The sequence below is a fragment of the Protomyctophum parallelum genome, assembly GCF_964188405.1.
Source record: "Protomyctophum parallelum genome assembly, chromosome: 13".
NCBI classification, from domain to species: domain Eukaryota; kingdom Metazoa; phylum Chordata; class Actinopteri; order Myctophiformes; family Myctophidae; genus Protomyctophum; species Protomyctophum parallelum.
The window spans coordinates 12,938,710-12,964,810 of NC_139708.1; the positions used below are offsets into that span (position 1 = coordinate 12,938,710).

The following is a 26,101-nucleotide window of genomic DNA, read 5'->3' on the forward strand; positions in this document are numbered from 1 at the left end:
AACGACGCCAGGTTGCTCTCATTGACCTCGCCGAAGCTGAACAGAAGTTTGACTTTGTTGTTTTGGGGAACGCTGCAGGCCTAAGGCCCCCCCCCTCTCTCCCTTCTGATCCTTGTGCAATCCTATCACTGTATTATACAAGCTTCTCTCTTTCTTTGGAATACTGTAGTGTGTACCCCCCTCGCCCCCGCCCAATACCTCCAATCATGGAGAACCACACACGGCGGTGCTTCCTTCCACCCCCTCTGGGTCTACTAGGCCAGCCTGAGCCTGTGTGTGTGTGTGTGTGTGTGTGTGTGTGTGTGTGCGTGTGTGTGTGTGTGTGTATGTGTGTGTGTGTGTGTGTGTGTGTGTGTATGTGCGCGTGTGCGTGAGAGACTGACTGAGAGACACGCACGCACGCACACCGGGGCTGTGCATGAATGAGGGAGAACCGTGTGTTAACCTGTCTGCCACCGATGGGAACGTGTTGAAATCATAGCCACTCATTCTAATCTACAGCACAAGTCCAAACACCTGGATGCTTTTACTAAACCAACCCCCCCATGCAATGGAATAAACACTTTAAGCCTTATACAGTTATACACTGTAGACTATACGTCGTTGTACGACAAATAGCAAAAACAGCCGATCTACATCCGATCTACAGCCGATATATATATATATATATATATATATATATATATATACTGTATATATATATATACTGTATATATATATATATTTAACCGCCTCTGTTGGGTGGAAACCTCATAGGCTATGTCCAAAAGTTAAAAAAAAACTAAACATAAAGAAATTGTTTATAACACAAAGTTAATTAAAATGATAGGTTTCTGCCTGACAGCAACAATATAAAAAAAGTTCTAAACCTCAGATCAAATACCTGGCTACGGTGTGTAGTACCCTCATTTACAACCGAGGGGGGTAAATGTCTTGTCTTGCTTCATCTCTTGTTCATGGAACAAGAGATAAAGCAGACCAGACTCTAATTAGCCTCAGTTTCAAGTTTCAAAAGGATCACCTCTTTATGTACTCTCCAACATTTGCACTTTTTTTTTTTATGTATTGTTGTAGCATTGACGTGTGTGTGTGTGTGTGTGTGTGTGTGTGTGTGTGTGTGTGTGTGTGTGTGTGTGTGTGTGTGTGTGTGTGTGTGTGTGTGTGTGTGTGTGTGTGTGTGTGTGTGTGTGTGTGCGCGCGCGCGCGCTTGTGCTTGCACGTGTGTTTGTCCCGCAGTCATAGTACATATGTACTGTATAGCATAGTAGTATATATATATAGCTTATATGTATAGTCTCATAATATAGATATTCCACTGTTACTTTCTTAGCTTACGCATGTTTTATGATAAATGCTTTTGTGATGTATTCCCATGCTTTTGTTCCTGATTATTGTAAGTCGCTCTGGATTAAGAGCGTCTGCTAAATGCCTAAATTGTAAATTGTAAATTGCAGTCAGAGATGCTGCTGCAGCACCAGTCGAACCCGTGCCTGGTGAACAAGGCCAAGAAGACACCGCTGGACCTGGCCTGTGAATTTGGCAGGGTGAAGGTGAGCTTTGACCCTCCTCTTGCAACGCCAGCCAGCTGTGTGTGTGTGTGTGTGTGCATGGACATTGTTCTATTTGTCCTTTTAACTGTCTTCAATTTGTTCCAACAATAACTGAAACAGACCCACATATCTTTCTCTCTATCTCTCTCTATTGCACGCACACAGGCAGGCAGGCAGGCACGCACACACGCACGCATGCACACACACGCACACGCACACACATATACACACACTCATAGTACAATTCATCATCAACAACAGGCTGTTGTCATCATCATTTTTCAACCGCGGTCGAAATTATGGATTTCACAGCATCAGTAAGCAGGAACTGGGGATGGCAATGAAGGACCGGAAAGTCTGGCGACATGTCAACTGACATGTGTCCCTAGCCAGGGACACATGTCAGTTGGTCTCTGTGTGTTTCAGACATCAGCTGCTGTGTGGTGCTGTCAGGGAGTGGCCAATGGCAGCTGCTCTCCCCAGCTCCCCATGTTCATCTTTCTCTTTCTCCTCATCTCCTTGTCTTCAGAGCCATGTTAACCACCAGCTAATGCTAGTAGGCTTCACTAGTAACAGTGAGCGCTAGCATTTAGCTATACCGCTTAGTACTAGTGGCGACATTTGAAAGCCTATAGGGGTTGAGCTTATAACCACGGGCCGCTTCTGTGGCGAACGCGGAAGTGCCTCTTGCCTAAAGTATAGTTTCTGACCGCGGCCCGTCGGACCGAGGCCCGTCGTTTGCAATGTTCAGCAACTGGTGCTGCTCGTTTACCTTTGCTCGGGGCCGTTCGAGTTGCGACCCGATAGGCAGAGAATAGTAAATAATGTTCTTGCGAGAGCACTTTCCCCGCTGGCTACTGGCCAATCACAGCGTGTCCTTGCACAAGCGTGCTGGCCAATCACAGCGTGTCCTTGCACAACCCGTATAGGCTTGCGAATGAGGCATACTAGTGAACTCTGTAGGGGAGCATTAGAGGATCTCCACATCTAATGTTGACAATGAGACAGGGCTATGTTACCGACAGCTGATGCTAGCGACCCGTACTAGTGTCGCTAGCATTCATCATACGTGGCAAACATCGAAACATTTGTCGTGCATCTGTTGTTCCCAAGCCTTCAAATGAACGTGTTCTCCTGGATTAGCAAGGCGTTCCTTCCTAATGTTCTGTAGGCCTACACACTGAGGGAACATTCCAGCAGAGCTACACGGAGTCGCAGCCAAACGTCTGGAACCGTTTATGGCGCTGAGGTCGCTCAGGCATTACCTCACGGTCACCTGCGGGGGGTTGGGGCTCGCTTTAAATCACGCAAGCCCCCAAAGTCCCACAACTGTTAGAGGTGTGTGTGTGTGTGTGTGTGTGTGTGTGTGTGTGCGTGCGGGCGTCCGCATATTTTTGATTTTGCCGTGCATGTTTATCTGTTCTGCAGCTTGAACTTGTCATAATTCTATGATGTGATTGGATTCGCTCCCTCTCTTTCTCTCCTCTCCTCCCAAGTGTGGCTTTTTATTTAACTTTTGCGATCTCTTGCATGACCCTTTGTCTCTTCTCATCTCTCATTTATCTCTCTCTCCTCTCCCTTCACTCTCGCTTCCTCCCTCCATCCTCTCATCTCTCTCTCTCTCTCTCTCTCTCGTGGCCAGGTGGCCCAGCTGTTGTTGAGCAGTAACATGGTGGTAGCGCTCCTGGAGGGTGAGAGGAAGGAGCCCACAGACTCTGGCTTCACCACGCCGCTGCACCTCGCCGCACGCAACGGGCACAAGGACATCATACGGTGAGAGACCTTCCATTTAAAGTCATTACAACTCCCCAAAGATCCACTGGAAGAGATTTGTAGCGGCCAAGCTTGCAAAAAGCACTTTTCTTTTTTATGATCAGCACTTAATTTTTTGTTACAAATAGACAGAAAAAAACAAACGCAACAGCATACGTATGCATGGACATTATGTACTGTATAGAAGTCCACATTATGGCATCAGCGCGTGCAATTCGGCCAGTCATAGTTTTAATAATGCATTATCAAACTGGCAGTCCTCTCTAAAAAAGTAAACTCTTGAGAACCACTGCTGGTACAGTGTGTTCCCATGTCTGGCTACCAGCCGATAGAGAGACATAGAGAGAGAGAGAGAGAGAGACTCTAGCGGAGCGAGACGGTGCCATTATTATGACCCACTTCTGTCATTCCTTACAGTCTCGCACGCTGCACTCTTAATGCGTGTCCGTCTTCCCAGGAGTTTATATGGGCCAGTTACGAGGGCCGGATTAGACGGTCCACTCCACTTATCAGTGGTAGAAAAAGTACTCAATGTTTTACTTAAGTAAAAGTATCAATATGTCTAGAACTACTCTGTTACAAGTTTTTTTCAGTATGGACTTGAGGAAATGTACAAAAGTATTGGCATCAAAATGTAGTTAAAGTACAAAAAGTAGAAAGCACTCACTATGAATGTCTCATTTCAAGTTTATTTATTATTTATTTTTATTTATTGAAAATTGCAGAATTACAAGCTCAAAATGCGTCGCATCGCGATTCGCGACACCTCGGCTATTTTCAAATAGCCGAAATCTATATAGGGCTGAAGTGTTTAATGTATGTTTTTGTAATAATAATCAAAGTAACTAAAAATATTTGCCTCTGAGATGTAGTGGAGATACTATTGTATAGTTTTGGACAAGTACAAATACCTCAAAAATACAAGTACATGTACTTCCACCACTGCCACTTATGCACTGCCACTTATGCATCATCCTGTCCAGCGCTACATTATAGTCCTGAGAGTTCAGTGTTCACTTTATTAAAACGGAAAAATACATTTTCAGATAGAGAGAAAACTCTGCAACGATAATTTATCAGCTTACGTTTGGTAGTTGTTCCAATTCTCTGTTCATTTCGGTTTCTCTCCTGAAGTTTGTGTAAAATTGGTATCCTGCCTGAAAATGGGTCATTTATCAGGCTAATTTGTTGTAGTTGAAAAGACAGGTAGACTCCTATTACTGAAGAAACACTCTATACTGTAGCTATAATTACAATCAGAGTGTGGTTGATTTAACACTTGTTTTAACAACGTCAAAATCACTTCAAGCACCTATGTAGTGAATACAATTATATTTCACCCAATCTGTATGGGTCCAATTGCTACTAGTTGTATTCTCTCAGAGTTTCAAACTGATAAATAGGCTACATATTATAACATTGAGGATTTAGCTGTGTGAGCACGCTAGCGACACGAAGTTTGTTATGCGCTAACACCTGGTGTGTTCCTTGGTAAAAAAAATTGCATTACCACAGTGTGGAAATATTCTATATTATAAGTAGCCTAAAAGTCCTGTATTGAAATACACACCGTGTATGGGATGTCATCCTTTTTTTATACTTTTTCCCCTTCAAGACCTGAGGACCTGATTCTAAAAATGTCTTCTAAATCCTAAAAGTTTTCTGAACTACGTATGTTTTTATGTCAGTGGTTCTCAAATCTCTTCATGTCAAGTACCCCCAAAATGATATGTATTTAGTCGCAGTCTCGCAGACTCCCATCTCAAAATATTTTGTTCCAGGGACCGCCCAGAAGCATAGATTTGAGTAAAAAAACATCACTGGGAAAGACTACTAATTCTAAGATTTGAACACAAGTTTTCATATCTATGAGCTGGTACAGTACTGTATATCTATGAGCTGGTACAGTATATCTATGAGCTGGTACAGTATATCTATGAGCTGGTACAGTATATCTGATATTTATCATATCTATGAGTACAGTATATCTGCACTGCTTTGGAACGCAGCAATGGGTCATGTGAGGATGTCATGTAGAGATTGTTCAGAGCACAGGGGGGATGTGGGGCCTGTCAACTGTGTGCGTGTGCGTGCGTGTCGCGTGCTCGCAGCTCTCCCAGCACTCTCGCAATCTGCCTGCCGTGCCTCAAATTCCCAGAACAGCTCTGAAATTCCCGCTCACATTCCTGCCTAATACCAAGATCCTTGTGACTGAAAGAGAGCTGGCATTCGAGCTGTGTGTGTGTGTGTGGCACCTCGCAGAGACAAAGAGATACCAGACGCTGTGCAGGCTTCGCCGTAAAACAAGTCTCCCATGGAAATGGAGTGTCTGTGTCATGTATTTACTGTAGTCTGTCTGTCTGTCTGTCTGTCTCAATCCTCAGACACTCAACAGAGGTCTGGACCATTAGACTATCATACTTTTAAGACTAAAGAGCACCCAGTACCCCCAGTTTGATAGGCATTCGATTATTGCACGGCTTTGATGCAGTGTTTTATTTCTGCGTCCCCTGGTTTGCACTGTTGAATCCTCACCGTGGTCAGTTAATTCGTTCCTGACTATCAATCCTTTTGCTGCATGCATTTCTGGACACCCTGGAACTTTTTCAGAGGGGGGGGGGGAACCTAGTACACTGGCCTACTAGATCTCTTCAGATTTAGCGGCCTTCGTGTCAGACTGCAAACCCTGATCACAAAAGTCCTCCTTAAGCCATGTCTGAGGAGAGAGTGCAGCCCTGTGGGCCTACAGTATATGCATATGGTATGGCAACAAAGCTTGCATATCTGGGTTTTAACCCCTCTCTCTCTCTCTCCCCGTCCTGTATGCCAGCCTGCTGCTGAAGGCGGGCATCGACATCAACAAGACGACCAAGGCGGGCACCGCCCTCCACGAGGCCTCCCTCTATGGCAAGACGGAGGTTGTCCGGCTGCTGCTAGATGTAAGTCTATCCCAGGACACACCACGTCGACATGCATGGATTTGACCCATTAAGACCTGGAACGCATCCCTGTCACCGTAGCGTTTGACCACGTTTAACAATTATTTAAACTTTAGCTGTTGAAAAATAGCAAGCTTAATGGGTTAAAGTTCTCAGTCACCACCACTGTTTTTAAGCTTGAAGATCGGCTGTTTCCAGTGGTTATTGGTTATTTTAATAGAATTTGAAGCAGCCATATAGGCAATGGAACACAAGTTCAGAAACTTCTTCCATAAAAACCTAATGGTCATCTCGGATATTTCACAAAAGCACAGGTTAATCTGCGAGTTATGGTTGAACGGCAGCAGCATTTTAGTTTAGAATGATAGTCTCGTGTGACCAGACTGTTGCCTCTCGCAACCGTCTGCCTCCGTCACACAGTCTGGAAGCAGACTGTTGCCTCTCGCAACCGTCTGATTCCGTCACACAGTCTGGAAGCAGACTGTTGCCTCTCGCAACCGTCTGCTTCCGTCACAGTCTGGAAGCAGACTGTTGCCTCTCGCAACCGTCTGATTCCGTCACACAGTCTGGAAGCAGACTGTTGCCTCTCGCAACCGTCTGCTTCCGTCACAGTCTGGAAGCAGACTGTTGCCTCTCGCAACCGTCTGCTTCCGTCACACAGTCTGGAAGCAGACTGTTGCCTCTCGCAACCGTCTGCTTCCGTCACACAGTCTGGAAGCAGACTGTTGCCTCTCGCAACCGTCTGCTTCCGTCACACAGTCTGGAAGCAGACTGTTGCCTCTCGCAACCGTCTGCTTCCATCACACAGTCTGGAAGCAGACTGTTGCCTCTCGCAACCGTCTGATTCCGTCACACAGTCTGGAATCTCTGTTCATAAGCAAGCGATAAGGTGGAAGTGAAGCCTTCTCTCCACTTCCGTTTCGTCTTTACAGTCACGCAAATTCGTCCTAATATAAATCAATAAAACGCAAGGCCCGACAATGAAGAACAAACACCCACACACTGTCTTAAAAAAACATAGCAACGTTTCAACCTATCTTTTCACTGCATTTGAAGACAGTGTGTGGGTGTTTGTTATTTTTCCTAATATAAATCGAAATCCTCTAAGCATTATATAGCTTGCTGCTTAGCAGAAATAGAAATAAAATAAAATGGAAAGATATTTTAAAATATATTTTTGTGAAAGGAAATGTCTTGCTCGGATTACGGGAGGTGTAGTTCCAGACTATGTAGCAAAATCACAGATTACAACTTTATTTTATACACTTTGCTTGAATCCATGTGACACAGAGACACGGTGTAGACCACTGGTTCCCAAACACTGGGTCGGGACCCATTTGTGGGCCCCAGACAAAAAAACATTCCCAAAAAACGCGGTGCAAAGTGGCTTGTAGATCTGCTATTTTCACTAGTTTGGGTCCCGTGGAGACGTCAAAGACTATAGACTATGAAGACGACCCGCTGCTTAACGAGAACCTCACCCTTACATTTAACATGATTCCTGTCACCTTGTTGTGACGAGGACACCTCCTACTCCTGTCACTGTCTCCCTCTGCACTGCATCGAGACATGTCTCCAACTCGACGACTTCACATTATGTCCTCCTCACAATAGAACCATATAGTATCCTGAAAAATCCTGAAAAGTTCCCATTTTAATTGCTCCCATTGACTATAATTGACTATAATCTGTCTTTGCCACAGCGTAATAAGTGTGATGGCTGTAATGATTTGTGTGGGATTCTCAGACGTTGCAATTTAGACCTTGAGAATGCCGCCATACACTATATTATTTGTTTGGGGTTTTTTTAGTTTGTTTTTAGATTAAATCGCAAATTTAGCACTTCACCCATGCATTTTCAACCATTTCTTCATAATTGGTTTGTCACTGATGCGATTCATTTTCTGCCGTTTCTGCCCCACAAAGGGAGGTTTCTGCCCCACAAAGGGAGGTTTCTGCCCCACAAAAGGAGGTTTCTGCCCCACAAAGAACTTTGTGAAATCCTCGTCCCCCTACAATGAACACAGCAGAGTGCTCCCTACCCCACTGACGGCCCGTCTCACCCAATCACAAGCCAAGGCACTCTTTCCAGCCCCTCCCTTCGTGGGGCAGGAAACGGGGTTGTGTCACTGATAGGGTGGCACCATTTCTGTCTACTCACTCAGAGTCTAATGGGCTCTAGACAGATTCTGCTGTTCAGATTAATAGTCACCTCTGAGACAGAGACACTGAGTGTGTCGACAGAAATGACACCATAGCACCATAGCAAGCTTTACTGAAGACCCATATAGTATCAGATGCTGAAAAAAAATGGGGAAATGTTCCTTTAACCAACCGGGAAAGCATCCGTCACAAAAAAAATATATAATTAAAAAAATGCAGGCCTCAGCTCTTAATTGGTAAGTTGTTTTGGATGAGTATCAGTTAAAAAGCTTTAACATGTGAGATTTGAGACGAAACGGTCATCAGAAAAGTAAGAAAGAAAATGAGCATCAACAGCTGTCATCTGAAATCAGTGCAAAGCCAGTGACACAGAGCCAATATTCAACAGACAAATGCAAACAGTAAAAGTGTTAATAACTCTTGAGACGTGCACAGCTGTAATTACACGGGTCCATTTGGTTACAGCTGTGCTCGGTGTTCAAAACGGATAAATTACCCCAGGGCTTTACTGTGAAGGTTGATTTCACAATCACTCTATCCGTAGTGTCCTGTAATCCTCTCTCCTCCTCATCCCCCGTGAGCCATTTTTTTCTCTCTCACTCGAAATCACTTCCTCTGAAAGATGACTTGTTCCGTGGGACTGGCCCACGGGGAGACACTACCTCATCACATTTACATCTGATTATCAAATGTTTTCGTGCGAAGGGCCCAAAAATGGAAATGTATTTGGCTGCGAACCCCCATCAGATTTATTTGTGTGCCCAGAAGATTAAAAAAAAAATCTAAATTATTCAAAATCGTCCAAACAACTAAAAAAACAGCAGATGTACAAACTCCACGCGCTACGTCCAACCGTCGAAACTCTGTCAGGTGAAAATAAACGGCTTGGACTCCTCATGCATAGAAGGAAGCATGAGGCCAGTCAGTTGCTCTTCCCAGGTTGGCAGAGGGAGTGTAGAGCCCAGGATTACATTAGATACTTGACAGTGGGTGAAAATATGGGTTACAAAATTGTGGGATAAAAAAAGATAACAGTTGTACCAGGGTTGGAAAGCACTGCACCAGCCCACCTTGATGACTGTTAAAAGCTATAGTAGATGTGGTAATTGTGTGTATGTACCCCATGCAGGCCGGGGTAGATGTCAACATCAGGAACACGTACAACCAGACAGCCCTGGACATCGTCAACCAGTTCACCACCTCCCACGCCAGCAAGGACATCAAGCAGCTCCTACGAGGTGAGGGGGAGTGCACGGACACATCCCTGGTTCCTGGAACAAAATATTTTTCAAATGGGGGTCCGCGGCCAAATATAGGGTCCTTGACATATTTGAGCAACACTGATCTCAGGTTTTAATGGGTTGAAACACGAGTATCTTAGTATACAAAAGCATAAAAAACAAGACATTAGCGCTTTTCCCTCCCACTTGCAACTTTGGCTCCCTAGCTCTCACTTCAGACCATGGAAAGAAGAAAATCTTGAAAAGGATTGACAAAGAAAATTCACGGAGCAGATATTGACTCCCGAGCAGCACAGACCAGCTGTAAGCTCTGAACTCACAATGCAGCTGTGTTTGACCCCGCCCGGGAGGTTATGTAACATTAATCAGCTCGCGCAAACACCAAAGAATATTTACTGTAAGCGGTCACAGTGAAGTTAAGTAAATAGTACCAAGAAGAAAACAATTATAAGTGCTGCAAAGTAACGAACCATAGGATAGCGGGTACATATCAAACCTAGCATCTGTCTAAACAACATGTTATCTAAATAACAGGCTGTACTTCATGCATCTGCGGACAAGCAAACAGCATTCATCGGTGTGTGTGTGTGTCAAGTCAAACTCTCTTTACACTCCAAAGGACATTAAAGGAATCAACTCCAAGATTTCCAACTCAATCAACTTTTATTTTCCAAACTTTTTCATGATGTGCAGTTGGCTTCATTTGTTGATTTGGTTGGTTTTTTATGAGTTAGGTTGAAAACCTTTGAAAACAGAGAGACAAAGATTAACAACAATAATAATAATAAAACTTTATTTGTATAGCACCTTTCATGACATCAAATGCAGCTCAAAGTGCTTTACAGAACAATGGAGAATAAAAGAAAAGCTAGGCAACGACATTAAAAAACAAGCAGTAATGCAATACAGTGAGGACATGAATAACAAAAAAATATAAGATCACTTAAAAGCAATGTTGTAGAAGTGGGTCTTGAGCTGAGCTTTAAAAATGTCTACAGAGGCTGCCTGACGAAGGTACAGTGGGAGCTTGTTCCATACCGATGGCCCGTAGAAGCAAAAAGCTGCTTCCCCGTATTTTTTAGTTGCCGTTTTTTTAGGCAAAGCGAGCAGGCCAGCAGTGGAAGACCTTAGCGGGTGGTTTAGGACATATTTAGGCAGGCAGTCATGTAGGTAGGAAGGTGCGAGACCATTGAGAGCTTTATAGACAAGTAAAATAATTTTAAAATCAATCCTAAAAACAACCGGAAGCCAGTGCAGTGATGCCAAAACTGGAGTAATATGTTCTCTCATCTTAGTTCTCAATGTCAAACAACAAATAACTACTTTTAAACACTTTTCCAATCAATAAGTTCTTTTTAACCAGTCTTGTTTTTAAGCAATAAAGTAATTTAAACAAGCAAATGTATTTTAAGCAATTCAATGCCTCATTTAAAGGACTTTTAAACTAATTTAGCAAAGTCAATTTAAGAAAACCATTTTAATTAAATATTTAAAATTAACCATTTCAAATTAACCATTTCAACACTTGGAATAAAGAAATTAGATAAATAGCTGATCCCAGAGCTTGTAGATCAGCTCTATTCTAAACAGGCATTTTAAACCTTCATCATATGAACCATGAACTGTTCACATTTTAGTTGGTATTTTAAATTCTTAAAGTAAATAACATTTCTAACTTGGTCTTATTTTGTAAAAAGATACTTTTAAACATAAATTAAATCCAACTCTCAAGCAAGTTAATGTGTTCCTTCCCCACTTCAGACTGAAGCAGTTGAAGCTACTAAACACACAATTAGCCTGATTTTAACCACATTAAGCAGAAGTAGAATAAGCAGTTGAATAAATATAACAGACCATTGGCGTCTTTGGGGTAGAGCTCCAGGGTAGACCTTCAGCTTGCTTGTTTGTTTGTTCTGAGAGAGTCACCACCACCAGCCTTTAACAGGTGTTCAATCACCCAAACGAGCACCAGCAGCCATCTTGCAGCTGATGCACTCTGGGAGATGTAGTTGTCTTGTTGTGTCTTGTGTCTTGTTGAAGATTCATGCTCCATTTATGAGTTTATGCTCCACTCATGAGTTTTAACTCAACTGTGTGTGTGTGTGTGTGTGTGTGTGTGTGTATGTGTGTGTGTGTGTGTGTGTGTGTGTGTGTGTGTGTGTGTGTGTGTGTGTGTGTGTGTGTGTGTGTGTGTGTGTGTGTGTGTGTGTGTGTGTGTGTGTGTGTGTGTGTGTGTGTGTGTGTGTGTGTGTGTGTGTGTGTGTGTGTGTGCGTGCGTGTGCGTGCCCTATCTCACATTTAGGGTTGACAACTTATTTTAGAAGTTTGGACTATTGAGGTGATCATTTGAGTTGATAAAACACAACCATTATTAATCACATTATTGTTTGACGTGCATAGAATGTTTCTCCCTAGATTTATTTATCTAGATGTTTCTACTTTTTAAATCATTCTATGCTTTCATTATTCTAAACAACAGCCCAGAACGAGAAATCATGTCTTTCAGTGAAAAGGTTGCCCACCCCTATCTGATTTCAGTCTTTGGTGTTTGAATGTGAATGCGTGTAAGTTGGTTGGTGGGTACACATGCTTGCGCGAGACGAGAGGCCTGCGCGGGTGCACAGTGCACTTATCCGTGCACCGTGCACGTATCCGTGTACTCGCAGTGTGCATATTTGTGTGTTAGTGTTTGTGTTATGTGCTCTGTAATCCGCTGTGCCTGGGCCTTTGATGTGCGTCTCCGAGCATGGGAACCGGGACGCGTAATGAGCACTTGTGTGGAAGCGGGAACACGCCTGTGCCTCCCGGCAGCCCCCGGCAGGGAGAGAGATCCACCACTCTCTCTCGTCTTGTTTACCAGCCCTCTCTCTCTCTGTCCCGGAGAGCCCGAGACATGAATAAGTCCCTGCAAAGCCAGCCGACACGCGTCGCAGATTAATTATTGATGCGGCGTCGTGTGAGCACCGGCCCGGGAGACATGACTCACCCCCCACAAAAAAAAAAGTGCTAGTAGTGTGTTGTGACAGCGGTGCGGCTTCCCTCTAAACCTGTGTGGTTGCAAACAGTCTTCTTCTCGTGTCTATCCATGTCTATGTCCTGAACCGTACGCAGAGCTCGATTTGCTTCCCTACAGTTTTATCACATTCCCAGACCTTGTTCTTAATCTTTTCTCGCAGGCAGGGATGGACAACAGTGAGGCAGGGATGGACAACAGTGAAGATATATGTGCGGATGCACATATATCTTCACTGTTGTCCATCCGCTCACCGGATGAAGCCTGATTTATACTTGGTTGTGCGCACCAGTGTTGGGCAGCTATTTTGAGATATTAGCTTTTCCAAGCATTTCCAATGTTCTGTACTTTTACTTCTACTCCACTACACTTCAGAGGCAAATATTGTACTTTCACTCCATTACAATTACTTGATAACTTCAGTTACTTTGTAGATTTTGATTATTATTACAAAACATACAGGGCACATTGTGAGCTTGTAGAGCTGCTATTTTCAAAACATTGTTATCCACACTTTTCCTGGGCTGTGTGTGCTCCAGTTCCTGTTGATTTCATTGGATATCATTGGTCATCTGACCAGTTTCATTGGCTTTCATTGGATCAAATCGACAGGAACTGGAGCACACACAGCCCAAGGACTTGGTCCTTCCATGGACCACCATGTGAGCGCCCGTACGGTCTTCGCTTCTTGTCCTCTTTAGACAGTCCTTGACACAGCCCAGGAAAAGTGTGGATACATTGGAAAACTTGAAATGGGACATCCGAGTAGATTTTGGATTCCAGACTTCTACTGTGAATACGTTGTTACTGTGATTTCCTATAACTAATTTTAAAAGTGTTTCTCCCTCTTGTCTCCGTCTGTCATGCAGATGCAACAGGTGTGTTGCAGGTGAGGGCGCTGAAAGACTACTGGAACCTGCACGACCCCACCGCTCTCAATATCCGTGCTGGTGATGTCATAATGGTGAGTCATTCTCTGGGGTACCGTAGAGAGGTCTTCGGGTAATCCCAGAGATCCTCTGGCCCGGCTTGGTCAACGTGCCTTTGAGCCTTCATAAAAACATGCACAGTTATGACAAATAACTTTAGTAGACAAATAAATTACTAACTACTTTCAGAACGTTGAAAAATATCGGAAATGGCTGAACTACAAACGTGTTGTAGATCTGCTGTTTCTGCAATTCTTTTGGAAAATGTTTGAATATGTATGAACATTTTTCAACATGGAAAACGATTATGACGATTATAACTTGCACGCATGCACAAATGCACGCACACACGTGTGTGTGTGTGTGTGTGTGTGTGTATCAGTGTATCAGTGAGGCATGATGGTTAGCATCCTATTCCTTTAGTAACAGTCACAACAGTGGCCTTAGGCCCTTCATCTTAGCCTCTACATTACCTGTGTGCTGTCCCATTACCTCACAATGACACGCAAGCTTTTGTAGGTGTGTTATTTTCCATGTATGTATTGTATTCTTTATTTATTTTACCGGCTATAATGACATGCCAAAAATAAGGACAACAGGCTGAAACTGTTTTGGCGTGTCTGTTTATTTAGTTTTATTACAATACATGTTTTATATTCAACCAATTAAAAGTAGAGCTTGTGACTAAATAATAACTACTGTACATTGGATCCATTCAAAAATAGCTCATGTTTTCCCCCATTTCCACTCCATTAACATTTCTAGCAAGATCATATTATTGTTTGGAATTATTTTTGTGTAAATAGTTTGGCAACACCTAGTGGTAGGTTTTAGTGTTACACCAAGCACACAGCATCTCAGGAAGCAAAGAAGGCTGGAAATTGCAACTGTGGAGGATTTCGTTCATTCATTCATTCATTCATTTTCAGGCTCAGCTCATGTAAATATTTACATGTAAACATCTTACTGAATTTCTTCAGGGAGCCACCCAAAAGCATCGGATTCTTTCTAATTCCACATAGTTAAGTCCACAAAGTGCGTGATGCGGGCGCAGGACATCTCCACCTAAGGACTGCTGCCTTTCTTGGTTATTTCGTTTGGTTTAATCATCAGTTTGATGAATGAGTTTATGCCAATATTGTAAGATATCTTTTGGGCTTTTTTGGCTTTAATGATAGACACAGTAAATTGACAGGAAACGGGGAGAGAGATGGGGAGGAGACACACAGTAAAGTTTGTCGGGAGTCGAACCCGCGACACACTGTCAGGATCACCAACATAGGTGCCTGGACCACTAGGCCGGTCCAGGCCAGCTGCATACATTTTAATTGGTCGGGGCGTGGTGGTGTGATGTGATTGGTTCTCTGCTGTCTCTTAACTCGTCCAGGTTCTAGAGCAGCACGTGGACGGGCGCTGGAAGGGACACATCCATGACAGCCAGCGGGGGACGGACCGGGTGGGATACTTCCCCCCGTCCATTGTCGAGGTCATCAGCAGGCGAGCTGGTGAGGAGCACGCACACACAGCACGCAATACTACACTGTGTGTGTGTGTGTGTGTGTGTGTGTGTGTGTGTGTGTGTGTGTGTGTGTGTGTGTGTGTGTGTGTGACACACAGTGTGTTGTCATTTCATTACGTAACGAAGTTCACTGGCTGCGAACCAAAGGGACGATTCATACTGTAGCGTGTCAGAAGGTGGCTTATTGGACCATGAACACAAACCTCGCACGCACGCACGCACGCACACACGCACACACGCACGCACACACGCACACACTGCAAAACCCAGTTTGTCAACTCAACTGCATTAAAAAGTGTCAACTGCATTTAGGAGGGTAGAAATTGACTTTTTTCTCAGTAATGAGGCGATTCTTTCTGTTGTGGGAACTGGAAGTGACATTCAGTTGGCCTACCAAATAAATGCGCTATGTAAAAATCGGATGTAATATTACTCATTCACTCCTTCAATTACTTTAATCCTAGCGTTGCTTTTCTGGGGTGTTGTGAGCTTGTAGATCAGCTATTTCTGCATGGCGAAGACATTTGGTAAACCAAGAACCTAGCATCATCCTGGTTTACTGAGGCACTACATAAGAACCTAGCAAAAATCTATTTAGAGTGTGACATCAGAGTAAGCATGCATTCTAGTCAGCAAACAGGGTAAATACATACATTGAGAGCAAAGAACAATGCAGTGCCTCAAGAGAAACTAGCACACCAGGTAAACGGTGAAGCTAGGCTCTGTCCAAACAGAAGTAAAAGTACTGAAAATTGGAAATACTCCAATAATGTAAAAACACCTCATAACTGTACTTAGTTACTTTCCACCACTGCAGTTGTGGTTAAGGAAAAAAAAGTGACCTACATACAGTATATCGATTATATATAGACATATATAGGCATAGAACAAAACTAGCTGCTTTTGAAAAAGGTGACGAGAAGGGATGCAGAAAGGAGAGAGGAGTGCTAGGGGGTGAATCTTCAGAATACTGCGGAACATCGGGGGAGTGAGTCTGCAGTTGTGACTGCAATTGGGGGAGTTTATTATTCCACCAGCTGGTGGAGGCTGGTATTTTGAAAATCATTTAGTTAAAATAGACAATCTACAAGCTGACAACGTGTCGAAGGGGTTTAGCATGGACAGAAATGGATCCCTATAGAAGTCCAAGGAACGCCTCAGTCACTACTTGACACACAAAAGGTCACAACTGGTAAACGTGCAAATAGTGAAATATCGCTCATTGACATTGTGTGGGCGTGTTGGTGCTGAATGAGCAAACACACACACGTGTGCAAACACACTCACAATAAACACTGGCATTACTCTCATAAGTTTACTTATATTCACTTACTAATTCACCTCCCGACAAACATTGACCCACTCACACACACACACACACACACACACACACACACACTCATACACACAAAAACCGCTACTTCTGATAAGTGCTTGACAGTGTCAGAGCTGCTTAAGTCTAATTCACACTTGCTACAACAAACAAATTAGCCCTTTGGAAAATGAGCGCCTGCCGCCTGTGCAAAACGACTCTATCTGCCACCGCTTGTTTGCGAGGTGTCTGCGAATAATTGGAAGACATGCGTCACTGAATGACGAGCTAGTGTATGGTTAACGTGTGTGTGTGTGTGTGTGTGTGTGTGTGTGTGTGTGTGTGTGTGTGGGTTGGGTGGACACAAACACTGCAGCCCAGTCACACACCAGCACGCACTGCACTGTCATCTCTGATAACATACCGTACAACTTTTACTGGTTGGATATAATGTTGCGTTATGGCAGAGAGAGCACGCAACCCAGACGTCCCTCCGTAGCGGCCCTCGTTTTGAAACTAATCCTCCCTCTATGCTTCCAGAACCATCCCACGCTCCACCTATGTCACTCTTTCCTCCTTCCGCATCCATCATCACTCCATCAATCCACCATAATATGCTCTATGCACATACACCTTTTTGGAAATAACTCTTCCTACTTCCGGGCCTCTTCCGACTAACTTCAAAGGTGTTACCGTTGATACTAATTAAGGCACTGTTCCATTCTGGTCAAATGCTATTGTGCATGTTGGCTCAATGGAAACACTCTGCTACACCAGTGGGTCTCAAAGTCTCTAGAGTGGGTTCCAATTGGTCCCCGTACAGGTGTGTAACTCTCTCTGAGAGTGTACAAATTGAACCAAATGGACCCTTACAGGTCAGAGCCTGGAACAGAACAGAGCCTTATTAATATCATCGGTAACACAAGGAAGTCGGAAGAGGCCCAGAAGTAGGAAATTATTTCCAAAATGGCATATGTTCACACGGCAGCGAACGCGGCACACATATCACCACTGACCCGCACCGAGCTTGCTAACCACCTCCTCCTTGCCCCTCCTGTTCTCTTCCTGTGTGTCCTCCCCGTGTCCTCCGAACACCAGGGGGCACCCTGTCCCGGCACGCCTCTCTGCCCACCCAGCGCCAGCAGCTGCTGTCCTCCTCCAGAACCCCCCTCATGTCCTCCTCCTCCTCCGGCCTCGGCCCCCCGCCGGCCCCCCAGACCGACGACTCGTACACCCTGTACGTCCCGGCCACGGCCGCTGGCCACGCGGCCCTGGCACACGCCAACGGGCTCGGTGCCAACGCAGGTATAGCTGGTGACTGCACGCACACTCACTCATGCAAACACACACACACACACACATAGGTTTGGGATTCGATACTGGAGGAATCGGCGGATCCAACATTGATGAACCGGAATCGGTTCCATCACATTTGGAACCGTTTCTGGAACTGCACTATTTTACTTCACGTCTGCTACGCAATTGCAGTACCACAGAGAGGTGGTTCTCAAACCTTTTTAATTTCAGGGACCACCATAACTCTGAGAGTGTACAAAAATGGTTTCATTTCAGAGTTACAGGCTTCTACGGCATTTGGAACACCCCTATAGGAATCATTAAAGGGAAGCGTTTAGGAATCGGACCGTTAAGGGGGAATCGTTAAGGAACCGAGAGAGAAACGGAGAGAGAGAGTTTTGGTGTAGATTGGAAGAAAGAGTCACAGTGCAGTGGTAAGTCACTCAACTCGATTCTGGTAAGATTAGAGGGCTTCTAAAATTGGAAAAACACGCTTATTTTACCAATTTCACAGAATATACCGTAGAAACCAATCAGCTTGCCGGGGGGGGGGTTAATGTGCTGGCAATGGTTTCATATCACTGGGTTTTTGCGTGGGTGAAATAGCACCGAAGTCTGACGTAATTTACACATCCTACCTTGGTCGCGTCTTTTCTTCTTCCCCATAGACTGTGTTCCAAAAATAAACAAATGATCCTTGTGGTTTGACTCATATGGATATGAAGCATCAACTGGCGGCGAGAAACCGCCAATGTTATTGCCACATAATTATTTTCATTTCCGCTAGAAACAGACTTACTCAAATATGAGTGACTGAATATCGTAAACGATACAGATACAGCTACCTCCTCGGCAATATCGCCCAGACAGTTTGTTTATTCTTTGGACCACAATGCTTACACAATTTTAAGATGACCCAATGTTATTCTTCTTGAATAACTGAGAAAAACCCAGAGGATGAGCGAGTAATGTCAGGACTTCGGTGCTCTATAGGCTTTCTCTCACCCCCCCAAACCATCCCCCTCCCTCCTAATAGATTCCTCCCCACTCACTCAATCTCTCTCTCTCTCTCTCTCTCTCTCTCTCTCTCTCTCTCTCTCTCTCTCTCTCTCCTCTCGCTCATCAAACTCTGGTCTGACATCATCACACGGCAGAAACATTGCATGACAACGGCGGTTCTGTGCTGGCATTGTGATGGCTACATCCTCACATTGCAATCTGCGCTGGCATTGTGATGGCTACATCCTCACATTGCAATCTGCGCTGGCATTGTGATGGCTACATCCTCACATTGCAATCTGCGCTGGCATTGTGATGGCTACATCCTCACATTGCAATCTGCGCTGGCATTGTGATGGCTACATCCTCACATTGTTCTGCGCTGGCATTGTGAATGATGGCTACATCCTCACATTGTTCTGCGCTGGCATTGTGATGGCTACATCCTCACATTGCAATCTGCGCTGATATCTACGTCACATTTTCAAATTATTTCCATACATGTCATATGCCGATTTGTGCTTAATGTTGGGAATGTCCAGTGGTGGAAAAAGTACTCAGATGTTTGAATTAAAGGGATAGTTAATGGCTGTATGAAATACTTGCCATTAATCTAGTGGTTGCAACTGTATTAATTGATTACCCGAGTCCCGTGGTGGGAGTTCTGCTCTGGTTTTGGTCAATATTAAGTAGTTCCGATCATTTTGTGGGGGGCACGCAGTAAAAGTAAATTAATTCACAAAACTAACGTTGTTTGTAATGTGATTTGGACCATTGGACTTTCTTGTGTAAATGTGAACATCAGTTGAGGCTCTGTCATAAACATCAGCTTAAAGGAATATTTCACTTTCAAACCCGTTTGGTGTCATTTTATCGTCTATTCAGGCTTTTGTGAGCACCTAAGACCGTTTTTAAGTTACTTGATTCAGTATTTAGATATCTGATATTACTTTTATCAGACACGACCCCTTAGGTTATTGAAAACACTCGTTCTTGATTCTGCTGACTGTGATATTGTCCTAATCTAAGACATGAGGGGCTGTGTTTTCTTACTTGCGCAAGCAGAGTATGGTATGTATGGTATGCATGGTTATGATTGTGGTGTTGATGGTGACGTAATTAAGATATGTTTCATTCAATATTGGGTGGGTAAAAGGTTACGTGTGTGTGTGTGTGTGTGTGTGTGTGTGTGTGTGTGTGTGTGTGTGTGTGTGAGAATGGTGAATGGTGGTCCCTTATTGGCTGTTGATGGTGACGTAAGGTACGCTTCAAGGTAGGTATACAGTATGGTCAGTAACGGGTCTAAAGGATTTAGAACAGCAGTTAATAGACATTAGTTAGTAGCAGTACTTGCATGCTCTGCTTACGCACAAGTAGGCCATTTCTGGCCTACCTGTGTGCAAGGCGCAAGTTTGCACCTCGACAGTGCATTTCAAGTTAATTACTGTTTTCATTTATTTCATTTTTAAAAATTCATTAATTTAATAATAATAATAATCATTTTCCAGAAGAAATATATAGAAACACGAGTTACAACCACCTCACTTATACAATATAGGGACAATAATATAAGTCACCAGAACCAAGAACCTAGCATGATTAAAATGGAGTTTGAAGTTGCAATGGGTTTATATAGGAGGCATGGCCTGATAAAGTGAATATCAAATGTCTCAACACTGAATCAAGCAACTTAAAAACTGTCTGGGTGGACGATGAAATGACACCAAACATGTCTGAAAGTGAAATATATCCGTTTTAAAGAAATAAAACCAAAGCGCCCATACCTGGAGACCTGCTCCGTCGGGATGACTCTGCACCACATTCCGGGTACGTACGTACATGTGTGTGTGATCAGTGTTCAACCCCATCGCCACCACCAGCGTCACCTAGCCCCTCCCCCTGTGACAGAACGTCCTTCCCACGGCCCCAACACAGTGTCTGTGTCCGGTAGGTGTGTCTCCGAGCTGCCTCTCCCGTCCTGGGTGTCCCCTGGAGGACATCTGGGTGCTCAGGAACTCACCAAATGGTAAGACTCCGTCCCCTCACCCCTGGCCCTGCCTATTACCCCCACACAAACACCACCTCCCCTCCCTTTACGCTGTGCCCCCCCACCCCCCGACCCAAGTCAACCTCTGTGACGCTTCAGCCTGAGCTCATGTTGTTCTCCCCTCTGCACCACGCCATCCATGTTCTACCGCTAAGTGAGCCATACTTAAAGGAGTACTTCACTGCCCTGAAATACACTTTTTCAGTCACTCCCCCCTGAAAAATAATTTAAAAAATGAAGAAAATACCGGCTTTGATATATTATCCAAACTGTTTATGAACTCTCTGTAAACGACTCTCACACAGTATAATCCAAGTGCCTTGAATCCAGTCGTATCCTTTATTAGTTCCAAAACACAGCATTGTGTGTTTTGGAACTAATAAAGGATACGACTGGAGTGTGTGTGTGTGTGTGTGTGCGTGTGTGTGCGTGCGTGCGCGAGCGAGCGAATCCACGGCCAGGCACAGTATACATTTTGAGTGAGAATGTTATGTTTTGGAGGAAACGACTGGATATAGTTATTTGGATTTTTTTTAACGTAATTTGGTATATCGCTTTGCTGTTAAAGGACCACTTTTCAACCTATCTTCATATAATAGGTCCTCACTGATAATCATGATAAAATCATAGTCTGTGTCTCATAGGAGGGCTGTGGGCAGTTCAGAAACCGTCTTCCAGTGACATCATCGATGGGGAATACAAGCTAATAGAAACTGCAGTCTTTATAGTCCTGAAAAGTTGCAATGTGAAAATGGAAGCCATCGTTCTCACGATAATGAAAATCTAAACATCTTTGTAAAAAAATCTTGTTTAAAAAAATATCTGCCTAATGGAAGACGGTTTCTAAACTTCCCACAGCCCTCCTATGAGACACAGACTGAGTAGAAAAAAATCGTGCTATTTTATCATGATTATTAGTGAGGACCTATTATATGAAGATAGGTTGAAAAGTGGTGAAGTGGTCCTTTAATCCTCCTGTCCCCTACTTTGTTCAATTCATCAAGTATCTTCATTTTGGGATTCTATTCACACAAACACACAGATCCAAATTTGACGAGTAATTGATAGAGGAGGGGGGGATTTGGGGCCGTGAAGTGTTCCTTTAACTAACGCAGATATCTTCTTGTATCTAAACGGTATAGCCTCCTTCATGTAGCCCGTTGTACGATGTTGTTCACCCCACAGAGTAGCTCTGTCGCCCCCTAGAGGCTGAAGCTCCTGGCTGCGTTACTGTGTGCCTGCAGCTGTTTGCTCTACCGCTACTGTACGCCACACACACACACACACACACACACACACACACACACACACACACACACACGTCCACCTCCGCACTGCGGCTTCCAACGACGGCCAGCAAGCGCCCTTTGCAATCAAATCCGAAGTGTTGAATTATTAACTCAAGAAATAGGCTCTAAAAAAAAAAAAAAAGCACAGTCAGCAGCCATTATTGGAAAGAAATTGGACTTCCTTACTTTACTTCCTTCACTGGTGTTACCCATGATTCTAATGAAGGTTAGGTAGCACAGTGGTTCTCAAACCTTTTAATCTCAAGGACCCCCATGACTCCCATGGTTACATTTGTACACTCAGAGTTACACACCTGGCTATTTGGGACCCCCTCAAGGAACCATGAGGGTCCCTGGACCACACTTTGAGACCCACATGTGTAGTGGAATGTTTCCAGTGAGCCAGCCCAGCATGCACAATATCATGCATAATATGACTCTGTTTGACCAGAATGGAACACAACTTTAATTGGCATTATTGGTAACACCTGTGAAGATGGTAGGGAAGAGGCCCAATTTCCTTCCAATATGGCTGCCGTGCACAGAGCCTATTGACCCGTCCCAATCATGGACGTGTTACGGACCCAGTTAGTTAAATCAACGCTGCAGATTTCTCTGTGTACCTTTTACCCTCCTCCAACCCCAGCTATCGTACTGGCCCTCTGTAAAGCTTGTTTTCCCGCTGAAATCAATGCTGTGACTGTGCTGCCGTCTTCATTCAGCCTGATGCCCGGATGTTTCCCGTCTATGTGAGCCTCTGTGAAGGCGCAGATGTTACATTACAGGTGGATAGAGACGGAATGAAACGGAGGAGCCTTCCTTCCACCAGTTTCAACCTGGCGTCCATAATCCATATACTGGGCATGATATTGCAGGCGAAAATATGCAAATGTGTTCAAAGATCTTTGGGAAATAGACGACCTATAAGAGCACAAGTCTGTAGATTGTCTATTACAGATATTTGGTGTATAGTGAAATAAGGGGGGGGGGGGGGTGTATACTTGACCCCTGACTGATGGACAACAAATCAGGCTTTAGCAGAAAACTGTCTTCCAGTTAAGATGAATTATCTCTCTCTCCCTCTCTCTCTCTCCCCCAGCTGGAGACAGGAACAGCGTGGGCAGCACAGGCAGCGTGGGCAGCACGCGTAGCGCAGGGAGTGGACAGAGCACGGAGAGCAACGCGGCAGCGACCAACGGCCTGCACCATAACAGCACCAGCCATCATGCCGACAACACCAGCAAGGTGCTTCAGCACAGCTCGCTGCTTGTTCATAGCAGCATAGTTTAAAGGGCATTTTGTTGATTTTGAATCTGAATCCCTTTGCTCTGATGCGAGGAGATCAGATATAAGTACTGTAGTGTTGTAGTACTCGAGTCATTGACTTGTCTCAAGTCCACATTTCCATGTACTCTGCCTCGTCTTGATCTCGCCCTTAATTTGACTCGGGACTCTTCCCCAGGAGTCCACTTGAATCACGAATCAGTACAATGCAATGGAATAATGTTATTGTATTATATCCATATTATGAGGAGCCCATTCACATCAACATTATAAGAGAGCTGTCTGGTGCTTATAGACAGATATCTTGTTAAGTAACGGAGCGCAGGCTGCACAGCTGACGCGTCTGCCTGCTCTCGCAGTGTTTTCTATACCTATCAAATGAGAAATAATAATACTAATCTGGTCTCGGTCTTGACTTGGATTCGCTTTAGGAGGACTCGACTACAACAATTAAGTAGTGATTGAGAAAATGCAAAGAAAAAAACAAATCTTTCATTCTCCCATGACGTCAAAGTGGCATACACCTGATTAAGCGATGTGATGTGATATTGTTTAATTGTCCGTGTGTTTCACCACACTTATATTTGATCACCTCACATGGGATTTAGGTTCACAATGGTCTTCATGCCCCATTCAAGGTTCTGACATTTTTGCATGTTTTCTTTTATGCTTCAGGGAGCTGAAATCTCTGTAGACACGTCTTTAAAGCTTTTTGTTTTCATTTTCTGTGTAGCCTCCAGCGCCCTCAGCTGGCGATGTGGGACAACCTGACTCCAGCAAGCAGCCTGATCAGCTGTCAGGTAGCTTTCTCCTTCATTACTTTAAAATGGACTTTAAATTAAAATAAAAAAAATAAAAAGATGATTTCAATTAGACTGGACACCTCCACACATTTGACACATTCAACAAATAGTGTTATGTTTTGTTCATGTGACCCACAATTTACAATGAATGCATTTAGCAGACGTTCTTATCCAGAGTGACAATAAGCTACAGTATGTAATCACTTGTGTCAAATGCATAGACCGTAAAAAGAATGGACGGCGTTTCGCCATTGGTTTCTGCAGACCGTAAATTAAGCCTATTTTCCAAAATGCAAACGGAAATTAATGCTATAGGCCGCAAGCACAGCAAGGACGGATCTTCACTCGGTAGAACCAGTAGAAAGCCTAGAAACACACCCTACTTTATCGTTAATTTTAAAATGAATGGGAACATAATTAATTTACTAAACACATATCATGATGATTTAACCCATTCTGACCTGAGATCAGATTCATACGAGGTTTCCACTGGACACACACACACTGGTCTAATTATAACCCATTCTGACCTGAGATCAGATTCTAAAAATGTCAGTCGTTCTTCGATTTTTTTCAAAAATAGCAGACCTACAAGCTCGTATCGCGCCACTCGGTGGCGCGATATGAGCTTGTAGATCTGCTATTTTTCAATAGCTAAAGCATAACATGATGCCAACACAAAAATGGGTGCCCGGTCAGAATGGGTTAAAAAAGACTAATCTAGAGATTGAAAACAAAGTGTTTTCGAAAAGCTTTACTAAAGGTAATAACATCAAGTGTACAGTTCGCAATTTAGATTATAATGTCTTGCAAACGGTAGAAGGTGAAATAATAACAAACCTACGTAAGTAATACAAATATGAGAGCAGAATCAATGACCATTGAAGCACTGTTGATTTTGACAGCAAATTTTTCAATAAAATTTAATTTAGTTGTAGTCATATTTTAGTCATCTGAAATGTTTTAGTTTGAGTTTAGATTTAGTCGACTAAATCCACAGTTGATTTTGTTGACAAACAAATATTTTGGTAGGCCTTGATGCCGTTGAAATGGCAGATTTTACACTTGGTTGCATGCTGAAAATAGCCAAGCTTGTAGATCTGCTATTTTCAGAGCGCAACCAAACATAAAATGACGTGTCTTTTAGTTCTATACTGGATCTCTTCTCCACCCGTCCCTCGCTCACATTTTAGTCTCGTTTTTATTTGTCGACGAAATTGCCAATGTAATTAGATTTAGTCATCAGAGCTTGCTTGTGTGATGTTGTTGTCCAGGCGGAGGAACTCCACGCAGGCCGCAGGCCGCCTCCACCATGCAGAGAGCAGCAGAGCAGAGCTTCGCCCAGCACTTTGTGCGACCTCAACAGCTCCTGGAGGGCAAGGTGACCGCATCACCACCTCTACAACTTTCTACCACATTTACTGTGGTGGTTCATTATCCCATTCTGACCTGAGATCAGATTATAAAAATGTCTGTTTGAAAATGACAGTTTTCTGAAAAAGCTATGTTTCTATGTCAGTCGTTCTTCGATAAAAAAAAAAATAGCAGACCTACAAGCTCGTAGCGCGCCACTCGGTGGCGCGACATGAGCTTGTAGATCTGCTATTTTTAATTGGCTAAAGCATAACGTAATGCTAACACCAAAAGGGGTTCCCGCCTAAAATTGGTTAAGAAGCAGTTCGTTCTGATTGGTTATAATAGCTCTCTACCCGTGCTTCAATTGAGCATGATGATGCTAATCAATCAAAATCATCAAAAGTCCCTGCAGTGGCTACTAGCTAAGCTAGGCGTTTGCATGGGACATTTTCAGTCATGGTGGCTTAATCTGTCATTAAATAAATGTTTTTTTAATTGAATAGCTTAATTATAATGAAATTGAGTTGACGTGTTACCCTTTTTGTAAGGGTAACTGTTTAAAAACAATTGTCGAACGTCATCATACAT

The 26,101-nt window shown here is 43.7% G+C and overlaps 1 protein-coding gene across 3 annotated transcripts in view; it reads left to right on the forward strand.

Moving 5' to 3' along the window:
• caskin2 (CASK interacting protein 2) overlaps positions 1–26,101 on the forward strand; it is a 100,382-nt gene that overhangs the window by 57,935 nt on the left and 16,346 nt on the right. For 2 of the 3 annotated variants that reach the window (XM_083779310.1, XM_083779311.1), the window contains exons 6-15: positions 1,455–1,550; positions 3,193–3,323; positions 6,154–6,262; positions 9,555–9,663; positions 13,549–13,643; positions 14,996–15,113; positions 17,538–17,744; positions 23,170–23,315; positions 24,088–24,154; positions 25,432–25,538. In XM_083779310.1, the coding sequence (XP_083635436.1) occupies positions 1,455–1,550; positions 3,193–3,323; positions 6,154–6,262; positions 9,555–9,663; positions 13,549–13,643; positions 14,996–15,113; positions 17,538–17,744; positions 23,170–23,315; positions 24,088–24,154; positions 25,432–25,538 (1,185 nt within the window). The remainder of the gene's footprint in view (positions 1–1,454; positions 1,551–3,192; positions 3,324–6,153; positions 6,263–9,554; positions 9,664–13,548; positions 13,644–14,995; positions 15,114–17,537; positions 17,745–23,169; positions 23,316–24,087; positions 24,155–25,431; positions 25,539–26,101) is intronic. The other variant, XM_083779312.1, reaches the window with a different exon arrangement.